Below are 26,974 nucleotides of genomic sequence, written 5' to 3'. Positions count from 1 at the left end.
GAATTATTGTGGAGTGCTAATGGCCTTGAGAGTGACTGACCACAGTTATGATTGTAAAAGATGCTGCGGTTAGAGCTGGGAAGTGGGTAAATTGCTGGTAGTGGGTGCTGTGATTTGAGTACCTTCATTGGGAAAATCGCAGCAGATTTACTACTGGGTGACTTGAAGCAAGAATTGCTTTTTACAATCCAGTTTGCTCATCTGTAGAAGTGCCTGCAATCTGCCCATGCAGGAACACGGTACAAGTGACATCATTATTTTTGAGTGCTTCTTGTTTCTTCACTAAAAGGCGTTACTGACATAGAAACACCGAGTTGTGGCCACTAGAAACCTCAGGCTTTTTCTTTCTACCCCCTCTTTAATTCCCCATCTCACCTAACTCAGCATCCTATGGCCTTTCAAACCATCAGTGCCATTCATAAATCAAATACCTATCATTAAAAGCTCAACACCTGCTCTCTCCACACACAAATAAGATGCTCATTTAAGGCAGACTTAGCTCTAAGCTTCCAGATAACGATGGCTGGGTGCCTGTGCTTGTGTGCGCCCTCAGCTGACTTGCTCACGCCGGTGCAGCGGTCCCGCCCCTCTCCCCGCACGGGGCGCGCAGGTGCGGGGTGCGCGCTTTAGCACGGGGTGCGCGCACGGCCGGGCCGGGCGCCGCTGATGTCACCATCGTTTTCGGCGCTGCGGCTGCTGCTGCTGCTGCTGGGGGCGCCGCCGCCCGTGGCCGCTCCTCCGTGCGGGTAGGCGGCTGGAGCGCCGAGGGTATGCGGCTGCCGCCCCTCCGCCCTCCGGCCGTGCCGCGGGCCGCGGCCGGGCATGGTGGAGTCTGATGCGGCCGCTGCGCGCTTGAGTCCCCGGCAGGGCGGCCGCCCTTTGTCCGCACCGGGAGCATGTGGGTAAACCCCGAGGAGGTGCTGCTGGCCAACGCGCTGTGGGTGACGGAGCGGGCCAACCCCTACTTCATCCTGCAGCGGAGAAAGGGGCACGGCGGAGATGGAGGCGGCGGGGGCCTGGCTGGTAAGGGCGCTGCGGGGAGGGTCGGAACTGCCCCTGTTGCTGCAGCGCTGCGGGGTCGCCAGGTGCTTTCGTGGCATTGAAGCTCAGGTTCCTCTTAGGGTTTACACACAGAAAGCCGAGGCTTTGTGCGGGTGGTCAGCGGTGCCTGATGTCTCCCGACGAGAGGGTGTGACCTGCAGGGCTTCTCGTCACATTGGAGGTTTGAGCCTCCAGGGCGTGCTGTTGGAAATGAGAGCAGGCTGTAATTCACAGCCGTATGAGATCAGAACGGGTTTGTTTTGGCTTCTCCGTCTTCCCTGGGATGTCCTTGTGAAGTCTGTTCCCTGAATGCTTCGTTTTCAGCCGCTGTCAGCTGGAAATGCATCAGTAGTCTTGCATGTGTTGGTCTGTGCAATACCGTGTGTACGCATCTGGCAAAACCTTCTATTATTTGTAGGTAATGGGTATACGTTTAAATAGAAGTGGAGCTAAGCAGCTCGATGACGTTACCACCGCTCCCTCTTATCTGGCAGAAAATGTGCACGCGTGCTCTCTGCAGGCAGGGTGGCCTTTCCCATACCTGCTTACACTGATGCTGGTTTTCTTCAGGCTTAGCAAAATAAACACACAGGTTGCATTCAAGGTCCTGAGTTTGCTTACCAGAAGATTAAGTGTTCCTTCAGCCCTTGAATGCTCTGTGGACTCGCAATTTGCAATCTCAACTAAGACATCATGGTCAAGTGTTGTTGTATGGAGGCCCTTGAGATCTTAGCGCTGAAGGTTAACAAAGCCCACCTTATTCTTGCACAGAAAGCGACGAGCAGATGTTTCACATCAGCTGTGGGTGTCTGTTGTTGTTTCCTTGCTGTCTTTGTTCTGTTGGTTTTTGGTCTCTGAAGTTACAGAAAAATCCACAGTGTTGACAAATCCACTTAGAATTGTCTTGTTTCAAAAGTTTACAACCCTGCTGTTTTGGCTGAGGATTTCTTTGTGGACTCTCACAGATTACATACTGGCCTCCAAGGCACTTTTTCCTCTTGGTACTTGGTTGACTTAATCATTTTAGAGCTTGGGTTTGCAGGCAGTGGTGGGCATGTGAGTGAGGAAGAAAGAAAGGGATGAGGAGTGTCCAGTCTGCTCCCAGCTTGGTAGGTGCAGTAGGAAGTGGAACCTGTGATGAGTTGTTTCTGTTGGAAGTATCAATACTGGAATTCTTTGCTGGTTGCACTGGCAGCTGTGGATGGTCCATTGAGGGCCAATACAGGTGAAGAAAATCAGTGGCTTGCTCTTCACAGATGAGATTGGATAATGCCAGGTACTGAGGGACCTAACTGATCCCGAGAGTAAAGAAAATGGCTGAAACAATTAAGGGCATATGGTTTCTAATAACAATAGCATTTAGGGTAATACTATGGGAAGTTCTGTAGTTTTTCTGGCAACAGAGTTTGGAGGCTATTAGGTCTACATTAGAGAAACAGGAAAAAAGGAGCTTTTTGTTTTTCCCCCCTCATTTTTTTTTTTACAGCAGTTTGCTCAGATAACACCCTAAAAAGACACCTGCCTTTTAATGTGTAAAACTCGTTACGATTGCTCTGACAAAAACCAGATCACGTATTCTTGAAGCTGACTGGAAACACTGAATGTAAGATCTCACTGGGGCTGAGTCATCAAAATGTATGTATTTAAAAGAGGATGTAAGTTCAGTTGTCGCCCTTTCTTTCCTTGCAATCTAAGTTCTGCTGATTTGTCCTCCCTCATTATTGACTCTTCAAGTCATTTGTCTTAAACCTTAGAATGGTAATTGATTTTCTGGTTGTTGAGAATATGCGCCCAGTGTCATGAGATGGCTTTGATGCGTAACTTAAACCATGGTTCAGCAGTGAGAAGCATTGATTTTCTGGCAATCCCTTCAGATGTTGTTTTTCTGTGAATCTAAACGGTCTGAGCTGGGCTAAGTATAGTGTTCTTCTTTCTATTTGTTGATGTTTCAGACTTGGCAGAAAATAAGTTGAGGGTGTGCTGTAGTGCCTTTGTGTCGGTGTAGCTGACAGAAAAGGTAGATTGCTTTCCCAGAAGTGGCGACTTGGGAAGGTTCAGCATAGACTTCTCCAAACAGCCCTGTGCTTGGATGCTGTGACTAAAAATGCATCTGAAGGCTGGCAGTCATCCTCAAAGTGAATGCTTGGGTCTCTGTGTATCTGTCTTCCATCATTTGCTTGTCACCCTCCAGTAAAGGGATGTTACTATCGCCAGAGTAAAGTCCAAACAACTTTCATGTCTTTGGACACACTTCATCTGAAAAACAAGCAGTTTGTTTAGCATTAGGAGCAAGTGAAATTAATTCTTGTGGCTTTACATTGAGAAGGAGCAGTACTCACATTACCTGTTCTCTTGGATCTACTCTGAGTGCAGCAACCCTTGGCTGGAAAGACAATATCAGGAACTCCCGGAGGAGGGCTGAAATCTCAGCCCTATCTGTAGTGATTCTTTCCTCTTGGCCTCTGTTTATACATCTCAGCAGAAAGAAGAGAGCATAATTTCATTACTCATTTGGATGTTAGAGACTTCTTTCTACACTTAGTTTAGTATCAAATTATAACCTGTTAGAAGCATGACAATCATCTTGTTTGTATTAGGACAGTGCCTAATTAGTGAATCCCTAGAAACCAGCTCTGCTAACAAAATGTGTCTGACAAATGGTTTGCTTAAGATCTGCAGCTTTTCTACTAGGCTATGTGAAGCCATTTTAGACTAATTTAGGTCATGGACTCCTGTAAATGATTGTCATTTTGTCAGAACCAGTTACTTCGCTGCATTTTTCCTTTGTAAGTATGCCTTTCCTGAAAGGCTATTTAAATTTTTCCATTTTTAACCAAAGTAAAAAGGGAAAGACATCCAATTTGTATTTTAAATCATTTTTGTCACTGCTGTCTTACAAACTTGCTTTGTCTTGCATCACCGCATGATTCTTCCAAAGACTAGGCTAAAAAAATAGTATGTTCCTGCTGTAAAAGTGCCTGATAGTTGCACATAGGCCCGTATGTTGTGTCTGCATGGCCTTCACCCAAGAGTTTAATCTTCCTTTTGTTTACTGTTAGGGGAAAAAGTCATTTCTAAAAGATGCTGGTTGTTTTTAAACCTCTCTCATTAACTACTCTGTTTCCTGTTTGTCAGCTACCTGCCCTGCTCAGGCTGGTAGATTGGCCCGTGTGAAATACTTCCTTCTTAGAGGATCCAGTGTGTAATAGGACAACTTGTGTCACCTGATATGCAGGCAGCTGGAGAGAATGTGAACAGAGACCTCTCACATCATTTGGGCACTGTGTGCTGTATGACCATATTACTTACACAGATGCAAGGATCTTGGACAGGTCATAAACTTTACGAATAACTAAAAGGTTTTTTGTTTGTTTGTTTTTTTAATTAGTAGATACTGTGTTCTGATACATCACATAGATTAGAAGTCTCTCTATCTGCTTTCAGTTATGATGTGATAAAGCTTGCCAAAGACTTTTATTTGGGGACAACATTGCAAGGAATTAGCGAGACTAACAGTTGAGAGTAAAGCAGCGTATTCACAGTTTACAGAGCATGGTAGATTTTATGTAATTGCTGTGTTCCTGTTGCATATGTACATTTCTGTATGAAACAGACATGAAATTCTAATTCATTTTCTTTAAAATGCTGCTATTTTAAGATCCCTTTGAATCCCAAGGCAAATGTATTCTTGTTCTTACTTTGCAAGAACTGTTTTTAGGAAAGAACTATTTTGCAGATATGGCATTTTATGCTTACAGCTGGGACAGCGTGTGTGTGAGAAATTCAGTGCAAGTTTGTGGGTCCACGAGATGTTGCCAAAGATGATTCAAATGCTTAAGCAGAAGAGAGCAGATGGAAATTTGCTGATTCCTGGCTGTAAAAGAAATTGATGAAGTACTGTCATTCTCACCAGCTATTTTTGCAAAAGGGATTATCATACATTTTCAGAACTGGGAAGTCAGGAAGGAGAAGTTCTGAACTCAGCTGACTAACTCAAGGCCATAGTGTTGAATCTAATATTTTTAAGACTGTGACAGTGTCCCAGCAGTGCTTTTGTGCAGCCATCTTGTGCATCACAATTAGTAGCTCAAACTGGGAGAAGAATTCCATCTCACTCTCAAGTCAGAGGATTGAGGAAGAAATTACTTTAAAACCTTTTTATGCCTAAGATAAGTGTTTGACCTGATTAGAAGGTGGTCTGTGCTTTAACAAACTCGTTGCTTTCTGTCCTCATAAGCTGAAGCATTTAGGGTTTAGTATGTCAGACTTGTTGCGCTTAAGTAGAAAATGTGCTTTCTAATGCTTGAAATATAGTAGTTATCAAAATTCAGACGATTAGTATAGTTACTTCTCTGGTCAACCTGTCTGTTAGCTTTTCATGCCTGTTAAATAGTTCCAAGATAAAGGTCTGTGGATTCCCACTGCAGCCGCAGCCTTAATTTTGGCAAGTGAGTTCTTGAGATGAGTTGGGTTCTTTCTTCACAGTCCTGTCTTGTGCTTTCCCTTTGTGTTTTCCAGTATGTCAGTAGCCAGAGTTGGGAATTTCTCTGCCATATAATTTCTTTCCTAGGTGAAGTACTGTATCTGTTTGAGTTCAAATCTGGTAGGTTGGTTTTGGTGAACTTACTCATTGGATATAATATGCGTGAGTTATTGTACTTTGGTTTTTGTCTTGGAGGAGAAAAGCAGCAAGTTTTTACAATGCAAAAATAATAATGCTGATGAATGTGGTTATATCTCAGAACGATTTGGGGAGCTTCAGCTTATCAGCTGAAGTTACAGAAAGCTGTGAAAGCTGGAAGTAACTCTGGTCAGATATAGATTAGAGGGCAAGGAACAGAGTCATCACTTGTTTGGACCACTTGTATGAGTATCATAGTAGACATCTAATTGCTGATCACTTTCAAATTAAGATATGAGATTATCTGTTTCAGTCCTCCTTGTTAGCTTGAAAGGAGGATGGAAGTTTTATCCTTTATTACAATTTTGTCCTAATGTAGGTGATTGAGATTATCATAGAAGACTGGGTTTTCAGTCTTGACTCTCACTTGCACTCATCAACTTGAAGAAAAGTATGTAGGATTTTGGTTCTTTTTCTTGGCAAATGGCATCAGTGTCAGAGCTCTGTCAGTGTCAGGAAATTGTGGCAAATAAAGTTTGGTTGTAAAATGAAAAAGCAACAAAGGCAGGCATTGAGGAAAACAGCTCCATGGCGTCGATTTCAGAGGAAATTAATTTTTTTTACATTACCTATCATAATGTAATAATACGTATCCATATGAGCCTTTGATGTATTACCCGCATGAGAAGACAGTTATCAAATATTTAGGTTTTATTTTGCTTTAGTTTGCATTAATGAACACATACAGTACAAAGCCCTCTGTAAAGTTCCAAGGGTAATGTTCACAATGAATATACTTTATTCATGCTTTTGAAAAAAGCATCTTATTATTTCTAGGATGGGAAGCTTAACATTGTGGTCACTTCTAAATAATTAATAGTATTTACCATTCATTTAGCCTGTCTCATGAAATGAAACCAAGCACCGTTGCCTCATATAAATGAAGAGGTTGGTAGTATTAGCCATGGAGTTCAGATTGTTGCTCAAGGTGGAGGTTTCTCAGACGAGTAATCAAATGACCTCTTCCTGTAATAACAAATGAGTGAGCTAATTACGTAAACACGTGGACTGTCTTCAAAAGATGGAAAATAAATGATTCAGTGTAGTGTCTAGGAAGAACAATAGCTTGTAGTGTAGACCTTATCTACGCAGTGTTATGAGTTATTATTCTTACAGTCCAGAAAGTAACGTTGAAACTTTAGAAAGATTTTGCTTGTTGTCCATTAAATCAGTATAAAACTGAAAGCTCAAGGTGAGAATGTCTACAAACCAAATAGGTTTCTTATGGTCAGAGCTCCCTTGCATGTCCACCTTCTGTTAATGGAAAGAGAAGGAGGAGTCATCAGCATGCTGATGCATGGAGAATCATTTGAGCCGTGCTTCTTTCATTCACAGTGGTTGGAATGTTGCTATGCCTGTTTTGAAAAATTCTTTCCAAATTATGCATGTGACTTTGTAAGCTTTCCTATTTGCTAGTAGTGTTCAGCTTGTATACAGATAGGCTGCTGACATCTATGTGAGTGTTTGAATGGTAGCTCGTGAGTGTGACTTCAGGAATCAGACATGAAAACTTCTGATTTTGCTGTGGGTGCTGAAAAGATGAATGCATGCTGTTTGTTTGGGCATTTAAAGATCTGTTGTGTTGTTGTTTGTTACCAGAAGATGTCTTGAGAGACTGCCTGGCTGTTGTTTATAATAGTAATGATTTATCAGCAGTCTTCTCCTGGAAACAATTCGTCTAAAAAGTTCTGTAATGGTAATGATGAGTGATGTGATGATTTTTTTGTTGTGAACTAGCAATCATGGCTAGTTCTAGAGCTGGGAGAAGGATGTAGCAGTGCTGGTGGCATGGCATGATTCAGCTCTCTGGGGCCAGGCAATTAACACATCTGGCAAACAGGGGAGGAGGGTGTTCCTGGGTGTCAGTATCAGGCACAGCAGTTGCAGCAACTGCAGTGACCTCGTTCCAGCTGTAGGCAAGACTTGGTGCAGTTTCCCCATGGTAGGGAAGAATGGCGTTGTTGCGGATCATTGATGTGCACTGATAGCACCTAAGATTTGAGGACTGCAAAGTCTAAGCTGAATGGGAAGTGTCAGGTGGATGTCATTTGCTTAGAGAGAGTCTGTGTTCTGGATGAAGCCAGATTGTCTGTGGTTGTAAACCCTTCTAGTGAAAAACACCTGAAAAACGTCATTGCTGGTGTCTGGATACCAGCACTGTAAGTACAAATCCTAAAGCATGGGTACAGTCGACTAATCCTCACACTTTGTGCAATGATTATAGCTCTGCCCAGTTTAAGAGTGAATGTGAGGCATGGTGGTTAGATAAGTGAAACATAGTACTGTTTTGTTTTTTTGTTTGTTTGTTTTTTTAATAAGATGTATGAAGTAACTGTAGCACTTTACAGTACCACCCTCTGATACATTGTATGTCCTTCTGGTAGCATGAGGTCGAACATTTGCTCAGGTATTATCCCTTGCCTTTCCCTTACTGCTTCTTCTATCTAGGCATGGTTACTCTATGTGTGTAGCATTTGTGATGGGACTTCTGCACAATATAAGGTTACTCGTGCTTGACTGCCTTCAGGATTAGAGCTGTCATGTGTTAGTCAAATGCTAATCCCACAAACTTTTAACACATGCATTACATCTTTACTGATTAAAAAAAGGCTCACTTGAACAAGGGCTTGCAGGTTTCATAGTCTTACACTGGGAATTTCTTCCTTTCTTTCACTGTAGTCAGAAACCTGATGAAATAATGGGTGAAGAATCTGCAATTGGCCTAGTCATGTGATTGTGTGTATAATTCACTGTCTGTTCAAGGACCAATCAGACAATGATTTTTATTTATTTATTTATTGCTTATTGTGTTTTTATATGAACATCATTATTAATTAATTAATCATCTCAAAATGTACTCACTGCATGAAGAGTTAATGAATAATAATCAGTAAACTGTTCTTGTTTTTTGTATTACTTCTGAAGAAATGTGTCGCTGGTTATTTGAATACTTGTGACTTCGTTCTGATTGCATCATCTGCCTGCATTGAAAAGAAACAAAAACTGACTTACAGTGCAAAATGGAACAGTTCCTGAAGGACAGCAATAAGAGACAGTTGTATGATTATGAGAGTATAAATGTTAATTTGCTTTAATGTATGAAAATATGTAAACTATATTCTAAATATTTGTGTGTCATCCATCAAAACAGCCATTTCATCATATGAGATAAACTCTGTCACAACAGAATTTTCTGTGGGATCTTCTGGAGTTCTGTGCATTTCTTCCTTTAACCATATTTCAGGGATATTTCTACAACCTAATTGCTGAAAAGAGGCTTTGCTCTACCTTACGTTGTTGTTTCTGTTGTTTGGAGTTGGGGTTGTGCCTGTCATTCCCTGTCTCCAGTATATGAGGAAGAAGGAGATGGGATGGGAAGCTTTGCTTACATTGGTATTGCTGCTCAAGTCAGTAGGTTTGTTCTAGCTCTCTGACCTTAGCAGAGTATCCCATTATTTTTCTGGCTGCAGTACCATCCTAGAACTAGTGGCAGAATTGGTGGGTAGGACCACCCACATGTCAATACAGTTGGGATTATGGCACAACAAAAGAAACAAGCATTTTTAAAGGTTATGGAGACTTAACAGTGTATCTGCTCCTCATAGAAGATTATATTGAACCAGCCTACAACTGTAGATACTGCCTCCCTCATGCCTTTTGTGTGTTTGGTACTGTCAGAGGAGGTGTTAAGCTGCAAAACAAGAGTAATCTTTGACATAAGCCCTTGCACATGTTTGCAGCAAACCCAAGTAATTCAGTGTAGTGTCTGGCTTGGTCTGTGCTTGTTGTCTTTTTTTTTTTTTTTTTCTGGGTCAGAGCTGTACTGTTTCTGTAACAGTTGGATGGAGAATATATGTAAAGGGAAAAAAAAGTGCAAGATATCGGAAATTTAAAGAAATATTTTCATCTGCTTCAGTCCACTAAGTTTGAAGAGAGTCGAGAGGCATCTAGGAAAAGTGGTGGAATATTCACCAGAGGCATCCTGTCAGTATATACCAGAAATCAATAGGCAGGAGAGACAAAATACCAACGACTAAGTAGGCAGTAAATACTTGTGGGGAAAAAACAAGTGTTTGGAAGTTAACTCATCTGTTCTTAAGACCTGATTTGCTGAGGACTTAAACATGAGAGTTAATAACCCAGATCTCTGCAAGGAAGATGAAAAGGAAATTTTTTTGTGTGTTTTTAAAGAATAAATAGAGTATTTTGTGAGAACAGGATTTTGTTGGGGTTAGTTTTGTGCATAGTTTCTTAGTAAAATGCCATCTAGAAAATTGTAAAAACGTAGTTAAAAATTATTGAATTGGCATGCAACTGTTGATGGCCCCTCAGCTGCAAAGAATTTGCAAACCTACTGCAGGAAAACAGGATGGCTTTGTATTGCAGCAGTATCCTTCTAGCTGACTGTTAAGCGTTTTGATCCTTTCTGTGCTAAAGAATCAGACCATTAAATAGCATAATTGTCTTTGCTGGAAGTCTTGGTTTTTTTCCCAGCTGACATCTGAATGTTGAACTCTTACAGGTTGTGTTGTCCGGGTTGTTTTTTCTGTTGTTGTTTATTTGTTCTTTCCCCTAGGGCTCCAAAAGTATATAAAACAGAAAAGACCTGAACTCGTAAATAGCTTCTTGAAACTGCTGCTTTGTGCTTTGCTTCAGTTTGTCTGCCTCTACCCTGGGGCTGATGTATGTTTAAAATTGAAGTCATGTTGAAAGTGAGGATGTTTTTCCCTGTTGAGTCACTCTTCCTTATTATAACTTGGGAAAACAGATGTAATGGGTACATAAGTCTGCCTTTTGCCAAGGAGGGTTAATTGAGGGGTGAGGGCATGTGGAGCCCTTTCAGCTGAGGTCTCAGATGATCCATCACTGTGTATTTATCAGAATTTCCTTTTCCCTAGGTCTCCTTGTGGGTACTCTTGATGTTGTGTTGGACTCTAGTGCCAGAGTGGCACCATATCGAATCCTCTATCAAGCACCAGACTCCTTGGTCTATTGGACTATTGCCTGTGGTAAGGACAAGTATAGTGATGTGTAGATTTTTTTGTTTTCCTGGGTACTCTGCTACGTAACTAACAAAGCATCCTGCCTGCTGAGTACAGTTGTTGTAGGACAAATAATGGGGTCAGGATTAGAACTAGTTCTAATGTTTAAATTAAGAAGCTCCAGAACTTCTAATATTGTTTGCCGGTGTGTGTGTATGTGCTATGTTTGACAGTGACATAGTGAAGACAGAAATGGCCAGGCCAGGAACAGGAAGAGAGGCTTATGTTGCTTCCTGCTGTTCATCTCTCGAATTGGTTCCCAGGCAAACAGTCTAGGGTCCCTCAACCTTTATGTTCTTCTCCATGCCCATGGCTTATTCCTTTAGCACTTTGAAAGCACTGCATTCCTGTGTGATGAGAGTGTATGAAATGTGGGAGGAAAAGTAACTGGCCTATGGCCCCCAAAGTTATTCAGACTGGGCACCTGGCTTCCCTTGATGTGGAAACTGGGAAGATTCTACAGTCCCAGCTTTGAATGTGAGCTCCAGCTGAAATTGCTAACAAAGTAGTTAATGCATATACCTGTTCCCATTTTTTAAATATATATATATATTTAACTGATTCTTGAATTTTAACCATATAATATCAGGCTGGGTGATTAGCTTGGTTATTTTTCATTATAAATGAAGACTGTGGTAGCTCAGACTTGTCACCTAAAGGGAACAGTGTGGCCCTTACAGGAAAGTTAAATGTTATAAAGCAAATCATGCAACCTTAAAGATGAGCTTGCCCAGTGTTGCCTAAGGCACTGTACTGTAATTATTTTGTGAACTCACAACTACAGTGATTCCTTCTGAACAATCAAGGGCTGTTTTCATTATACAGGGGTACTAAGGCATTTTGCTGAATTTAGCTATGCAAGTCTGATTTATTTTACATTGTTTATTTAGTGCTTGTAGTGTCTTATTTTTGCAGATTTTTCTTAACCTCCCATGCCTTCTATGAAGCAGTAACCTCTATCTCCAGTGAGCACCTGTGCAGAATGATAGGAAAAAATGTGATTGGTTCCCCTTTCATTCATGCCATATGACATTTGATCTTCTGTGCAAGGCTTCTCTGGGGAAAAAATAATCCTAGGGGTTTTGTTTGTTCTGAAATGACTATTTAAGTTATGTATAGACACAAGAGCTGTTTGAAATTCATTTTTGATGTAGATATGAATTTTCTTTGGTATTAGCTGTATGGATCTTGGCTGTGTGAGAATTTTAACTATTAGATTTGCAGCTTTATAGCTCTGTAAAGTGGATTTCTTAACGTTTTCTTCAGTATGGTGTTGTACTGACATGTGCAGGTGGGGAGATGGGCAGGAGAGTAGAAGGCCTCTTTTCTCAGGAAACTAGCAAGAGAATGAGATTCAGATTGAGTATTAAGAGAACACAGACATTGATTATTTTGTGATGTTTAAATTTTTTTATTTTATTTTTTATATATGCAGGTTGCTCAAGGAAGGAAATCACTGAACACTGGGAATGGCTTGAACAGAATTTGTTGCAAACTCTATCAATCTTTGAAAATGAGAATGACATAAATACGTTTGTCAGAGGAAAAATACAGGTGGTTAAGTATATTATTGTAAATGTTGTTGATGGCAGACATGACTGTGAAAGGAAGAGTTTTTAGAATATTGTAAATATTTGTCCAACAGATCACAGAATCACAGGGTGGTTTAGGTTAGAATGAATGATGTTTTGCTGTCCATTGCTGTACTTTCTATGTAAACCAACCAATTTAAAGGCACAAAGCATCTTTACTTTCTACAACATAAAAGGCAATAAGATGATGATGTGAGAGATTGGAAAATAAATAGAGCAGAACTTCAGTATTGAGCATAAGCTGCTGTAGTTTTTGAGGTATCAAATATGATTTTTCTCTTTTTCACCTACTCTATTTTTCTTAAGATCCACTAAGAGATCATAGAACTTGTTCTTTTATCTTTCTGTTTAGAAGAAAATTTTCTAGTGAAATTCTATTGGTTTGTGCATAGGACATATTTTTGTGGAAGGGGAAAGGTTTACAAATCACAGGCGCCTTTAGTAGTTTGTAGTGGTAGTAGTGTATTTGAGATAGGTTTGCAAATTTAAAATGGGATACTGGCAAAGCAGCTGAGCAGTTGATGTTTGGTTACTTTTTACATATTCATGGTAGGGAGTAAAGTAATCATAAAGACAGCCTTGAATAAGGTAAAAAATTATGTAAGTAAAGGAATGAATAGAAGACTAAATAGCAAGTAAGATACTTCATTACTTTCACAGTTAACTATTGTGGCCCTCACCATAAAACGTGCTGGTAATAAGGGTATGTGATAACCTGCAGCAGTTAATATACTGTGTACTTCTTTCTCTCCCTTCTAGGGTATCATTGCTGAGTACAACAAAATCAATGGTATCAAGGAAGATGATGATACAGAAAAGTTTAAGGAAGCCATAGTGAAGTTTCACAAGCTGTTTGGGATGCCAGAAGAAGAGAAATTGGTGAACTACTACTCTTGCAGTTACTGGAAGGGGAAGGTTCCTCGTCAGGGCTGGGTGTATCTCAGCATTAATCACCTTTGCTTTTATTCTTTCCTAATGGGACGGGAAGGTATGTTTTACAGTGAAATGGTGGTTTGTACATCTCAGAATTGTTAGGGAGTCTTCTGTAGTTTGTTACTTTTTGCATGCTGACGTATTTGGGATGCAGAGGCAATGCTGAGTGAAGAAAAAGCAAGGAACAGTCCCTTGGTTGTCCATAGTGCTGAACTGTGCTCTTGTTGCCTTATTTGGTTGCACATCAGGAGAGGCTGACTAAGTACCTCAACAATGGCAGTATTAAATCTATCATCCTTGAATGCAGTAGGTTATTTTGTGTTTTTTTTTAATACACAAAATGTTTTATGATTCTTGTCTAGTTGCTCAAGTATTTATCTGTTTTTAAGTGGGATTCTGTATTATGATTAAGTTAAGGACATCTCAAAGTACAGTAACAAATACAGTTTATTAAAATTAAAACAGTTCATTAAATTGCTTTGGTTGTTGAGTAGTGGGAAGCCTTTCTGATGTGTTCAAAACATGGTCCCTTGCTTTCCTAGGAACAGAACATCAGGAGTCTGAGCAAGTGCTGTGACACTGAGAATTATGTTAGCCCAGCTTTGTTGTGCATACATGTGGGCGTTCAGTACAGAAATAAATGATATTTAAACTCTTTTATCTACTGTTTGTCAGGTGATAGTTTGTTTATATCAGCTGTGTCATTTATGCCATCCTTCTAACTTTTCAAGATGCAAGAAAATTTCAAAATGCTTTAGATTATACTAACTTTTTTGGACGATGTATTTTTGTTTGCTTTTGTTCAGCAAAGTTAGTTATCCGTTGGGTTGATATCACTCAACTTGAGAAGAATGCTACTCTGCTCTTCCCTGATATGATCAAAGTAAGCACCAGGTCCAGTGAACACTTCTTCTCAGTATTCCTTAATATCAGTGAGACATTTAAACTAATGGAACAGCTTGCCAATATAGCTATGCGACAGCTTTTGGACAACGAAGGGTTTGAACAAGACAGGTCATTGCCCAAACTGAAAAGGAAATCTCCCAAAAAAGTATCTGCACTGAAACGGTGAGTAGCACTGACCTTTAGTCATTTCTTTCTCCTCATTCTTTTTGCTTACATCATTCTGTATAGAAGTTTTCTAATGGTGCTGCTATATAGTGTTATTCCAAAAGAAATGATTGATTCTAGATGGTGGCAAAAGGTGTGGAGTTATTTAGATATAATTAGTTGGTCTCCTGTTGAAATAGGAACAGGAAAACATACAAATATGAAAAATGGGAGAAATATTTGAGTCAGGTTCTAGTTTGTTCAGAAGCTCTTTTATGTATCACTTGATGTAGGCTGCGTTAGATAAGCTGTTGTAAGACCTCTTAAAGAAAACATTTCTGACATTCATTCTTGATTCTACAGCTGGAATTTAAAAACTCTGCTGGGTGGTGAATTCCATCTAGAACTTCTTCCTTATCTTGTATGTTGATCATGTTAGCGAACCATACAGAACTGCAATCAGTCTTTCCTTATTTTCTCATTATTTTGTGACATCTGACATGTACTTTATCTCTTAAGTTTGTCTGCTTTTTCTTTTGTAGTATAGACCTGTAATATTTCAGTATTCTGCACCGAATGTGTTAACAAGACTAAATCTTGAAATTATTAAGACTACAACCCTACAGACTCCACTGTATTAATAAATCAACCTCAGAGTAACACTTTTAGAATAATATTATGTAGTCTCTTATTTAGTAATCATATAATCATTTGGATTGGAAAAGATCACTGAGTCTGACTATCCTCCTAATGTTGCAAGTCCACTGCTGAGCCATACCTCTTCCAGCAATGAAGATTATATGTCCCTTACAATCAAACTGTTTCTACTATTTGCTGTATGCTCAGTGTTAGTAAATGAATTATGTTGTAGGAAATATTCAATAGCTTGTATAAAATATACATTAAAAATATTTATTATAACAAGAGACAGTTTTTTGTGTGTGTGTGTTGTTTTTTTTTTATGGTGTGTTTTTTGTTTGCTTTAGAGATCTTGATGCCAGAGCAAAGAGTGAGAGATACCGTGCATTGTTCCGGCTTCCCAAGGATGAGAAACTAGATGGACACACAGACTGTACTCTGTGGACTCCATTCAACAAAATGCATATTTTGGGTCAGATGTTTGTGTCTACAAACTACATCTGCTTTACTAGTAAGGAAGAGAACTTGTGCAGCCTTATTATCCCTCTTCGAGAGGTAAATATTTGTAGATTAGTGGGGCAAAAAAATCAAGTAATATTGTATTGGAAATTGCATCGTAGCTTTTTTCCTACTGTTGGAGAAAACCTCTTTTCATCTCATTAATTTCCTGTGAGCATACTATTCTGATGTGTTCTGTGTAATATGTAATGACTATGTGTATCTTAGAACTAAGTTCCTACTAGTAAAATTGAGTGGGAGTTTTCCTTGTCGGTTTTCATGACCTTCAGGAATCCATCCTCTTGCATAATTTGTACTCTGTTTTATGTGTCTGTGGTACACTTCTTGTCTCATAGAGTAGGATAAGAATTCCTTGGTAGATGAGTAGGACTTCGTATTAAAAAAAATCTTTTGGGTAAGACTTGCTTTTGTCAGATATTAAAAGATTTATAATACTAACAAATTCAGTCATCTCTTAATATAGACAAACTTGAAATCATTTATTGCTGTACTTGGAAAGCATTTGTATATGTTTAATGAATGAGTGTAATGCTCTTTTTAAAGATAGTTGCTTTAAGTAGATTTTCAGTAAAAATAATGCAAGTTAGATGCAATGGAAAAAAAAATCATACTGGGGAGGTTTTATATAACTGACTTGCTCTGTGGGTTGATGGAGAAATGTGTAGTCTTAAGAATATTAGCAAAGCTTATGTAAACAAGGCCAGTTAGCTGATCTGAAGAACCAAAACAAATTGTATTTGTTTGGGAACTTTGAAGTACCTCTTCTCCATGCTGTGTTGTAATGACCTTGGTTATTTGAGAAGGCACATTTGATTGTGGTTGCACTATTTGTCTGGAATTCTGAGGGAGCAGCAGTCCTCTGAGTAACCGGGTAGAAGAGAGAACAAAGTCTGCATTTAACAGGGCATCCTTTTCTGAAGCATATTCAGCAACTGATTTGATAACCACAACCTCTGCAGCAGCATGTGATTCAGAGCATCCTGAAAGCTTTAACAAATAGTTAAAGAAAGAAATGTTTTCTTGTCAGCAGGTAAGATCTCAGCACCAGCAAGGAGAACAGTAACACATGGTAGGAACAACCACTGGAAAAATAAACCAGTATTCTTAACATCTGAAAGGGAAGCTTTCTGTTTAATTAAAGCTTTGCCTCAGACCCAGTGTTCTTTGATGACTTGGATCAGTTTTGACACAGAAGTCAATGGCAAAGCATTGATTCAGAAATGGTGATTGGAAAAGATTTTCAGTAGCTGACTGCACTATTCCCTGCCCCACTATGTATGGTCTCCAAGATCAGCATTTCATATACCTGTGTCTACTTGAATATACATAAGTGGGTTTTCAGCTGTCATTGTAGCAGAGCTTACTTACTATGATGTTTGACCTGTGCTTCTATAAATTCATTTGTGCTGATTACTCTCAAGCAGTTTTTAAGTGGAGTGAAAATCTAACGTAGGAAGAATTTCTAACTTACTTGTGTTAATGAAGAGCTGTAAGAGATTTGTTATTTGTTTACAAAAATAAACTGAAGCTGCCAGGATAGAGAAGAGATTTAGGATCTGAGCTACACATTGAAGCCTTTAAATCCATTTTTAAAGAAAGTATTGTGCAAAGTGTAGCTAGAGAAACATTAATGTTATAGCACTGTTGTCTCACTTTTGATCCCTACTTGGAAAAAAAGAAGTGTGAAGAGACAAAAGAAAAAGTTGTGGTAAAGTGAAACGTGCCTTCTTTTATAGTCAGAAGAAATCAAAGTACTTTAAATTGTTTTCTGAGCTGCACAGACTTCGTTGGTTGATTTGTTTCTAAGGCTATTAACGATGCTGTTATGGATTCATCCACAGTGTGCAACTTATTCCTGAGATTTCTTGTTGAAAAAATGCTTTACCAGAAATTGAGGGAATTTGTGCCATGTACTCAGTAGACCGTAGTGGATTGTAGCATGTGTACTGTTTACAGATTGGGATTCAGTTAGATTAATGACGAGCTCACTAACAGCTGAAGGCCAAACAAGCTGACTTGTCAGAAGAGAGATGTTTTCATTTGTAAGGAAGGGCATGGGGTTAGTTTCCCTAAGCTGCAGGTTGCTGTGAATCGTGAACGTGCAGTTGAAATAACAGTTGTTATCGCAGTATGTAGTTATAACTTAATAGGAGTGTTCTTCAAGAAGAAGGGAAGGAAAGGACATATTTGTGTATGTTAGTAATAAAAAAGTAAGCAAAATTCTCTGCTGATTCAACATATGCTGGTGCTGGGGACCAGGAGAAGGATTTTGAGCATCCTACAGAAAGCTCATAGATCTTTAACCCACAGAAGAAATCTTATTGTGCTGCCTCTTTTAAGATGAAGCCAGAGGAAAATTAAGCAGGAAAAAAGGAACTTTGCTGGAGAAAGTACAGATGCCGGTTGTAGGGGAGTGATTGTCTTTGTCTTTAGGGTTCTGAGTCTTTTAATCTGTATCCTGTTTTGCAGTAGAGGGATGTTAGTGACACAAGGGAGAAAAGGACATTGGGTTTATTGTACTTAAATGGTTTCTTAAAGCAAGCAGCTCATTTAACGAAGATCTTAAGGTGCAACCGTTTCTCCCCAGGTGACAATAGTGGAAAAGGCAGATAGCTCCAGTGTGTTGCCCAGCCCGTTGTCAATCAGCACTAAAAACAGAATGACATTCCTGTTTGCCAACTTGAAAGACCGAGACTTTCTTGTACAGAGGATCTCAGATTTTCTGCAACAAACTACTTCAAAAATATACTTGGAAAAAAACATGTCTGGAAGTTATATCAGCTCTGATGATGAGGTATGTGGAAGGAAACGTGAATAGGTGATTACAAGGAAGTTTTAACCAGTGCAGCAAGAGATGACTAAAGATGACTAAAACCTTAAACGTTTTCTAAGGCCACACTTTTGGACACTGAGATATTACCTTCTCTGTGTTACTGCTTTTAGTTTCCCCTAGGCTGAACAATTAAAATGTTGTGAGTGGAATATCTTCTTCATGATAAACATGAGAGAATTCACCACAGAAGCAGGAACTATTTTAGCTCCTGCTTTCACATTGCACAACCACAGTAGTGTAGTTATCAGTTTAACTGGATATTGCTTGTACTTATCCTAGTCAAAATATAATTGTGAAACTTCAGTATTTTGAAGAAAATAGCAGTTAATGTGAAACTTGTTATGCGGGTCTATAACAGCTAGATCTCTTTTAAATTCTGCTGATTTGTGCTCGCTCTGAGATTTAATTTCTTCACTTTGAGTTAGCTTTTGGCATATAGAAACTGAAGTAAAAAAAAGTAAAAAGTCTGGGCTTGGGCTTAAACCCCATGCCTGTATTGTTTGTGACTGGTTTCTACAGGTGTTTACAAGATCAAATAGTGTTGTTTCTGCCAGCCCTCATAAAAGCCTCAGCTCTGAGTCAGAAGGAGAACGACAGTTCAATCTCAATGGCAATGGCATTCCAACAGCAACTCAAGCTTTAATGACTATGTATCGACGAAGGTCTCCTGAGGAGTTCAACCCCAAACTGGTAAAAATATCTTGGAGCCGTGTGCTTGTTTGAGAAAAGTTGCATTTGCTTTAAAATAAATGCTTTTGAGGCAGGAAAGCTTCATTCTGCCACAGTAAGGTCTCCAGAAGAAGCAGTATTTTTCACAAAAATATACAGCTGCTCTACCAATACGAGCTACTTTGCTACATAGAAAGCAGAGTTGGATGAAAATCAAGGAGACTTTGCATGCCTGTTCTCAAGTACAACTGCTTCAAAAGTGTTCTTTTAACAGCAATGTCTGAAAGGATAGAAATTAAGAAAAGGGAGAAGGCAGACCATTGGTAAGCAAATTAGACTGTAACCAGGTTGTTAATTGCTTTCTTTATAAGTTAGAACATGACAGGCTTTTAGATCCTTGCATTTCAGTGGGACAGTAAGAAGGAGGAGCGACATCTTCATGTGTTTCTTTCATTGCTGTTAGGCTAAAGAGTTTTTGAAAGAACAGGCCTGGAAGATTCATTTTGCTGAATATGGCCAAGGAGTGTGTATGTATCGTACAGAGAAGACTAGAGATCTTGTGCTGAAGGGCATTCCAGAAAGCATGAGAGGGGAGCTCTGGCTGCTGTTTTCAGGTAAGTATTTGTTCAGATTAGAAGTGTGGGTTATAAGCAAAATCATGAGAGGAGGGAGGATTTTGAAGATATTTAAGAGCGTAGTTAAAAAGAAAACAAAAATGTTTGGAGCAAATAAGGCCATAATTGTTGACAGGCACCAGACTGGTTTAGGCAACAGTTCTGTTTAGACAAAAAAAATAATCCTTTTTTCAAACAAGACACAGATAATTAATGAGGTATATAAAAAAGCAGAGTGTATACTCTGCTACCAGAAGTCAGTAATCTTGGGGCTTTCAGATGTTTAACAGTCATCTGCAGGCCTGCTTTGTATTTGTTATCGTTTCTGAATCCAGTTATACTTCTGGCCTTCACAAGGAATTCCTAAATATAAACTTGTTGCTGTGCCTCCATGTGGAAAATGGTGAGAAAATTTTCTCTGTCCATTTGTATTTCTTGTGCCCCTGAGGATTTTCTGTATCTGTGTCCCATTAAGCATTTCTTTTCAAAGCTGAGGGAATTCATTTGTTTTACTACAGCTTTCATGGAAACGAGTCTATGCATTAGGTTCTGTATGTCTTCTCTAGTTCTGCCCTTTACTGAGATAGTTTCATGTATACCTTAAACCATTTAAAATACAAGCTCACCAGGAGCTTTGTATGATGATATAGTTAAGCTTTTTTAAAATTTCTTTGCTAATAATGCCTAGTTTTGGACATCTTCACTTTACTAATGGGCACAAAAGGGATGTTTTCAGAAAATACATAAAGAATGCACACGTCTGTCCTGTTGAAGTCACCAGTGAAATCTTGTAGCATCTCTGTGAGTGTGTAACAATGTCCCTAAGACTGGGTGAGTGCCCTGCCCAAAGTAACAGGTCATTTTCAGGAGGAGGAGTAAAGCTCCTGAGTTCCTCTGTCCTCCTTTTTGAAGGATGCAGCTGAGATGCTGTATTTTCTGTGACTGAGCATAATCTATTCCCTCCTTAGGGCAAGTAGCTTTCTCAGGTATGTTTTGAGTTTAGGATAATGAGCCCTACAGCCAGCTGTAGAGAGAGCTCATGATACCATGTGGTGGCACAGCTTTTTTGTTCTTCGTGCTTCCCATTTCATCTTAAGTGAAAGAGGGGCCTGCTTTTTTTTCCCCCTTCCTAGCCTTTGATATTAAAATGTCTAGAGGAGAAGACAAGTAGAGCTACTTTGTCATCTCTGCATTATTATTATTATTAGATCACCTTTACCAAACTAACATTTCATATTTGCTTGTTGAATTTTAAAACTGATGTTCAAGATGAAAGGATGGCGGATGATGATCATCACATTGGGATGTTTTATCTGCTAAGCCTTGTTTTTTCTTGTGGTTTTATTCTCCCATTCCCAGGAGCCATTAATGAAATGGCCACTCATCCTGGCTATTACGAGGACCTAGTGGAGAGATCAATGGGGAAGTATAATCTTGCTACAGAAGAAATAGAGAGGGATCTGCACCGCTCACTCCCAGAACACCCTGCTTTCCAGAATGAGATGGGTATTGCTGCTCTAAGGAGAGTGTTGACAGCTTATGCTTTTAGAAATCCAAACATAGGATATTGTCAGGTAACTGAAGTATCTTGGCACTCCTTCAGTTCCTGGAATTCCAGTTCTTTCCTTTTATTCTTTTTTCTTCATTTGCACACACTTTATTTAGCCATGGAAGTTCACTGATAATGGCAAAATGCTGTGAGAAGTGTCAGTGCTGCAGAACTGTAGAGTAGATAGTGATCAAGCAGGAGCCTTGAAATATTAATGACTCAGGATCTGAAATGACCAGCTAATTCTTGAAGACATGAACAGAGAAGAAAATTGCACTGAAGTGCTTCATTTCTTCAGACTAACAGAAGACTAGTCAGAGGATCTAAGCAAACAATTCAGAGGTCATTATACAATGCTGTGATATTTGAAAAGGATGGAAACAGCATGTAGAAAAAAGCTGTCAAGAGAACAGTTGAACACTGATAGTAAGCAGCAGTGAGAGGCTTATGTTTCACTGTTAAGCTTTGGTTGTTGGTGACCAACACTGCTACAGATGCTTGCCTCAGCCCACTGATTCATGTTCTTGTACTGGCACAAAGCCTGTACACTATCTCTACAAGCAGTAATAGATCAGCAGTTGTCATCAGTGCTCCAGGAGGCATTTTGTCTGTATTGGACTCAGATTCCCTAAAAACGCTTATTTACAGAATATTGGTAGCAGTGAAACAGGATGCTTGCAGACTTTTTTAGCCCCTTGATTATGCAAATAAAACTTTTTTTTTTTTAAATATACACATATAGTTTCATAGTTTAGAACTAACTTTTATCATTTATCTGAGGCTTTCTTAAGCTTCATTGTGAGTGCTGGGAAAAGTTTGAGGTCTGCTGTGGAGTTTTACCTAATTTTCAAAGAGTAGCAAGCGCTTACCTGCCCACTTACTGTACTAGATATTAAGGAAATGAGTGTAGCAATTTATATTTGTTCTTCTTCTAGGCTATGAATATTGTCACTTCAGTACTTCTTCTTTATGCAAAAGAGGAGGAAGCTTTCTGGCTGCTGGTGGCTCTGTGTGAACGTATGCTACCTGACTATTATAACACAAGAGTTGTTGGTATGCTATGATTTATTATTTTTTAAGTTTCAGTACACAGTGACCCAACTGAGTTGGTAACAAGAGCTATTTGTGGCATAGAAACTATTGTGAGTGCTGACAGCAAGGCAGCTTGCTCAGAGAGAATAGAAAGTTTCCTAAACTGTGCTAGTTATAAGCTTTTTCAACTACTTAGGATTATGAGGCATTCTAAAGTGGGCTTAGAGAACATCTGAAAGATGTGGAAGGCTAAAACTGGAATTATGGAAGATCAGGTATCTAATAAGTATGGAAATAAGAGCTCTGACAATGTACAGTGGAGTTCTTTGTGTCTCTTCACTTCTGACTTGAAAGAGAAACGATATCTGAAAGCTGTTACTATTGGATGACAGTTTTCTTGTGTACGTGAAAATAAACAGCTCTGAAACAGCTTAATCAGGGAAACTGTTTTTGCTGTAACTCACAAATGCAGTCCTTTTTGAACTGCTTAAGATACTGATGTTATGACATAGATACAACCAAGGGTTCTCTTAGGAAAAATCCAAACCCTCTCAGGCAAGTCACCTTGGCTGCTTTCAATAACTAATATTGAAAAACACTGTTAGTAATTCTGTTAGTAATGAATACTAAATCCCAGTGTAACTTCTGTAGGTCCTAGAGTTAATTTGACTCTTTAATAGCTCTTATGAAATCTGTAATTAAATCAGCAAGAACTTACTACGATCTAGATGAATCTGTTTCACTGAAAGTGAGACAGTGCATATAAGAATTATAAAATGATTTTTAATTTTTGTATCTGTTTATCTACAGAGAAGATAATTTTTTTTTCCCTAAATGATGATGTGTTCAATTGCTCCCAAAGTAATGGACATTCAACCTTATTTTCAACAGGAGCACTGGTGGATCAGGGTGTCTTTGAAGAGTTGGCTCGTGACTACGTCCCTCAGCTTTATGACTGCATGCAGGACTTGGGTGTAATATCCACTATTTCACTGTCCTGGTTCCTCACTCTTTTCCTCAGTGTAATGCCGTTTGAGAGTGCTGTGGTGGTTGTGGATTGTTTCTTCTGTGAAGGAATAAAGGTGATATTTCAGTTAGCACTTGCTGTCCTCGATGCTAATGTTGACAAGCTGCTTAATTGCAAAGACGATGGAGAAGCCATGACAGTCTTGGGAAGGTATTTATTACAAAAAAAAAAACCAAACATCTTCATTTTTCTTTTTGCTTCCTTCTAATTTATATTTGGCTATGTTGAAGTTTAAACCAATGCACTAAAAGTAAATCTTTTACATGCTTATAGTACTTTTTCACCCATGTACGGTGCTCTTTATGTCATCTTACAATAATGTTTAGTGACTAATAAAATGTAAGCTACTCTTTCAAGACATCCAAAGAAATTTTCCAAACCTGGTTATAAAAACTTGTTTCTGTCGATTAGACAGAAATTACTTCAGCTTTTAGTTACTACTTTATAAATGCTTCTAAGAAAAAGCCTAGATAGCAAGGGAAATTGTTTTGTGAATGGACTAGAAAGAAGAATTAGGTAAGCTCTGAAATGAATGAGTTTAGAGGAGGCCTCTATTTCATTTTCTTTTTCTCAACAGGTATTTGGACAGTGTAACCAATAAAGACAGCACTCTTCCACCCATTCCTCACCTTCACTCACTGCTCAGTGATGATGTAGAGCCTTATCCTGAGGTGGATATCTTCAGATTGATCAGATCTTCTTATGAGGTAGGATAGGATTTCTTAACAGGAACTTGTCACTGCACTTCAGTTCTGCTTTACTGTATAGTTTGGCTTAGCTTGAAGTTGGAAGTAAAAGAAGTATTCTCTCACCTCAGAAAACCGAAATAGTCAGATGGGAAGAAGCTAGTCTGTCTTTTGTTGTTGTTGTTGTTTTAAACAACAGCTGTTGTGTACAGAAGCTTGCAGCATCACAGGAGAGCTGCTTGCAATCAAAAAGCTGAGTCAGTATGATTTCACAAGACCTTTCCATTTGCAGTCAAACTTTGTTCCTTTTAAGTTATCAGCTGGTGCTGGTTAGTGATAGTAGAGAAGTTAGTGGCCCCTGTTCAGAAAGCTAAAATATTTTCAAGTGAAGGGAATTGATGCCAACTAATAACTGTAAAGCACAGAAGAAATCTTACAAAAAAGCTAAAACTTGCAAAACAGTTTTGTTGTTCTTAAATTAAAAAATACATATCCATCACTTAAAATATCCCTGTTGATTACACTGATGTATTATTTTTTATGAAAATTAAAGTGTAACCTTAAGGAGAGTAACTAAAGAAGTAATTCTCCTTAGTTTCCATGTTTTTTCTTCTGATGACATGCCAAGTAAACTAGTTTTTTTTTAACTCAAGGTGTAAGTTCCTATTAGCAGTGTGACAACTGTTTCAGAGTTGCTTCCTGTGCTCCTAAACCCTACATGTTTTAATAACGTGGTTTCTATTTAATAGGGAGTAAGTGATTCTTAGCTGTGGCATATTCTGTACTGCATATTCTGTGCTGAACAACAGACAGAATCAAGTTACATGTGTAATTCTCATTTGCACGATGTTGTAACAGGAAGAAGAGTATTTTTGTGAAATTGTTCCTTTGTATTTTTTATATATATATACTTTTTATTGCCTTGTCATGGAGGCATCTTGTTTTGTCTTAACTGCATTGAGATGAGTAACCTGCCTCCATGCAGAGCCAGTCTGTCTGTTTGGTGCTCTTATGCGGTACAGAACCTTCTTGTTCCATACAGATAAGTAATGCTGTACTCCTATACGCTTAGGAATAAATAAATAAATAAATAAATAAAGCATGGGGAGTGAAGAACTGTGACAGAAACAGTAAACAGGTGCAAAAAGAGAATTAGTCCCAGGAAGGGTTGTTGGTTGATTTAATTATTAAAACACCCAACAGCCCCATAGTAAACCATTGAATGGGGGAAAAAAAAAAATCAAGACATCTGTTATGTAATGACTGCTACATTCATTACTTAGCGGTGTGCAGCAGGGGCTGGGATTTCACTGTTAGCTTTGTTACAAGTCAGAGTGTAAGAAGCAAACAAGTGTATCTTTACTGTTTTCAGAATCTTAGCTGTGATCCTTCACCAAATAGAATTTCTTAAGTGCATTAAAGGAACACCATACACAGTCAGTACACAAACTATCCTTTTTCTCTTTTTTTTAAATTTATTTTATTTTTAATTTTCACTTAAGAAATTTGGAAGTATCCGAGCAGATTTGATTGAACAAATGAGATTCAAACAAAGGCTGAAAGTTATCCAAACCCTTGAAGACACTACAAAGCGCAACGTGGTAAGTACTGCAGTGATGTTCTTTACGGAGATTAAAGTCCATCTGTTTCTGAAATTGAATATAGCTTTTTGTGAGACATGGATTCCAGATGTGTAACAGCTGTTAATGTTATGTTTCAAAAGGTACGAACTATTGTGACAGAGACTTCTTTCACTATCGATGAATTGGAGGAGCTGTATGCTCTTTTCAAGGTAAAGCTGAAGTGAACATAAGATCACGTGCCTTCAGGAAAAGCAAATCTTTGTGTGTGATACAGGCTTGGGTTGTTTACTAAACGCCAGGCTGTGTCTGTGAGTTTTCTGTTAGGTATCTCAATGCAAACTTGAGTTAGCTGCTGGATTAATTAATATACAGTAGAAATTTAATAATTTTTAAAAGCTGAGGGAAGAAGTAGTATAATATGCAGTTTGTTTGTAAAAAAAAAAATGAGTACACATAAACACAGCTTATATTATCTAAAAGTTAACATGGAGGGGCTTTTGATCAGTCTTCATAAACTCACTTTTCTATAACTGATCTTTAGATTTGAACACAAAAATAATTTTCATTAATATTCTCATACCACAATGTAATATGTAGAAATATCGTGTCACAAAGTGATGTCTTAGTTAAGTGTACAGCAATATGCAGACTTAATTAAAACACTGTAGCTTCATTTCCGTTTGCACTGCCCTGAAACAAGATACTTTAATCTTCTGGTTTGTTCTAAAAGAGATTTTGTGATATCCCATAAAGTATTTGTTTCCTTTCAATTTCCCATCTGTAATATCAGGGCCTAAGATTTTCTAAATCGTGCAGTGCTGCCTTTCAGTCTACTATGGAAGCAGGAATACTAAGACTGGTGGATCATTGTGCAGTGCTAAGACTTCTTATACCCTAAAATTACAGATTCTATGAGACCCTCCCCCCTTTTTCTGATTCCTTGATAAGATATAGATAGATATTATTTTGTGTTGGACTAAGGAGAAATCTGTTTTATAGATTGGCAAGGGCTAGGTAGATGGAAATACATCTGTTACACTTGTGTAGTTTAAAGAGTGTGTTTAAGAGTTTGCTCTTTTATCATTGTTAACTGATGAGTTGTTTACAGAGGTGATGACAGTCTCAGCATTTGCCTTGTTTTCAGGCAGAACATCTGACCAGCTGCTACTGGGGAGGAAACAGCAATGCTATTGACCGTCATGATCCCAGCCTGCCTTATCTGGAGCAGTACCGTATTGACTTTGAGCAGTTCAAGGGGATGTTTGCTCTCCTCTTTCCATGGGCGTGTGGAACTCATTCAGATGTATTAGCTGCACGTTTATTCAGACTTCTTGATGAAAATGGAGACTTGCTCATCAACTTCCGTGAATTCGTGTCTGGGCTAAGTAAGATTCACAGCACTCGTAAAGTAATCTGTCTAAAACAGTTTGTTTCTAAAGGAGACCCACTCTGTCACAAACATAGTTGTTTTATCAGCTACCAGA

At 38.8% G+C, this 26,974-nt stretch overlaps 1 protein-coding gene across 1 annotated transcript in view; it reads left to right on the top strand.

Moving 5' to 3' along the window:
* The first annotated feature begins 644 nt into the window (after positions 1-644).
* The window catches only part of TBC1D9 (TBC1 domain family member 9), a 34,761-nt gene continuing 8,431 nt past the window's right edge, over positions 645-26,974 (top strand). The window contains exons 1-16 of the mRNA XM_015861047.3: positions 645-1,023; positions 10,621-10,731; positions 12,200-12,318; positions 13,116-13,344; positions 14,096-14,357; positions 15,326-15,533; positions 18,085-18,291; positions 18,850-19,020; positions 19,463-19,613; positions 20,973-21,187; positions 22,098-22,215; positions 23,086-23,371; positions 23,799-23,928; positions 25,410-25,508; positions 25,631-25,699; positions 26,635-26,875. Of these exons, the coding sequence (XP_015716533.2) occupies positions 897-1,023; positions 10,621-10,731; positions 12,200-12,318; positions 13,116-13,344; positions 14,096-14,357; positions 15,326-15,533; positions 18,085-18,291; positions 18,850-19,020; positions 19,463-19,613; positions 20,973-21,187; positions 22,098-22,215; positions 23,086-23,371; positions 23,799-23,928; positions 25,410-25,508; positions 25,631-25,699; positions 26,635-26,875 (2,743 nt within the window). The 5' untranslated portion in view covers positions 645-896. The remainder of the gene's footprint in view (positions 1,024-10,620; positions 10,732-12,199; positions 12,319-13,115; positions 13,345-14,095; positions 14,358-15,325; positions 15,534-18,084; positions 18,292-18,849; positions 19,021-19,462; positions 19,614-20,972; positions 21,188-22,097; positions 22,216-23,085; positions 23,372-23,798; positions 23,929-25,409; positions 25,509-25,630; positions 25,700-26,634; positions 26,876-26,974) is intronic.

The sequence above is a fragment of the Coturnix japonica genome, chromosome 4, assembly GCF_054131305.1.
Source record: "Coturnix japonica strain WE chromosome 4, WE-NBRP24, whole genome shotgun sequence".
NCBI lineage: Eukaryota > Metazoa > Chordata > Aves > Galliformes > Phasianidae > Coturnix > Coturnix japonica.
The sequence above is the reverse complement of the archived record's forward strand: the minus strand, read 5'-3'. Positions and strand labels throughout refer to the sequence as shown.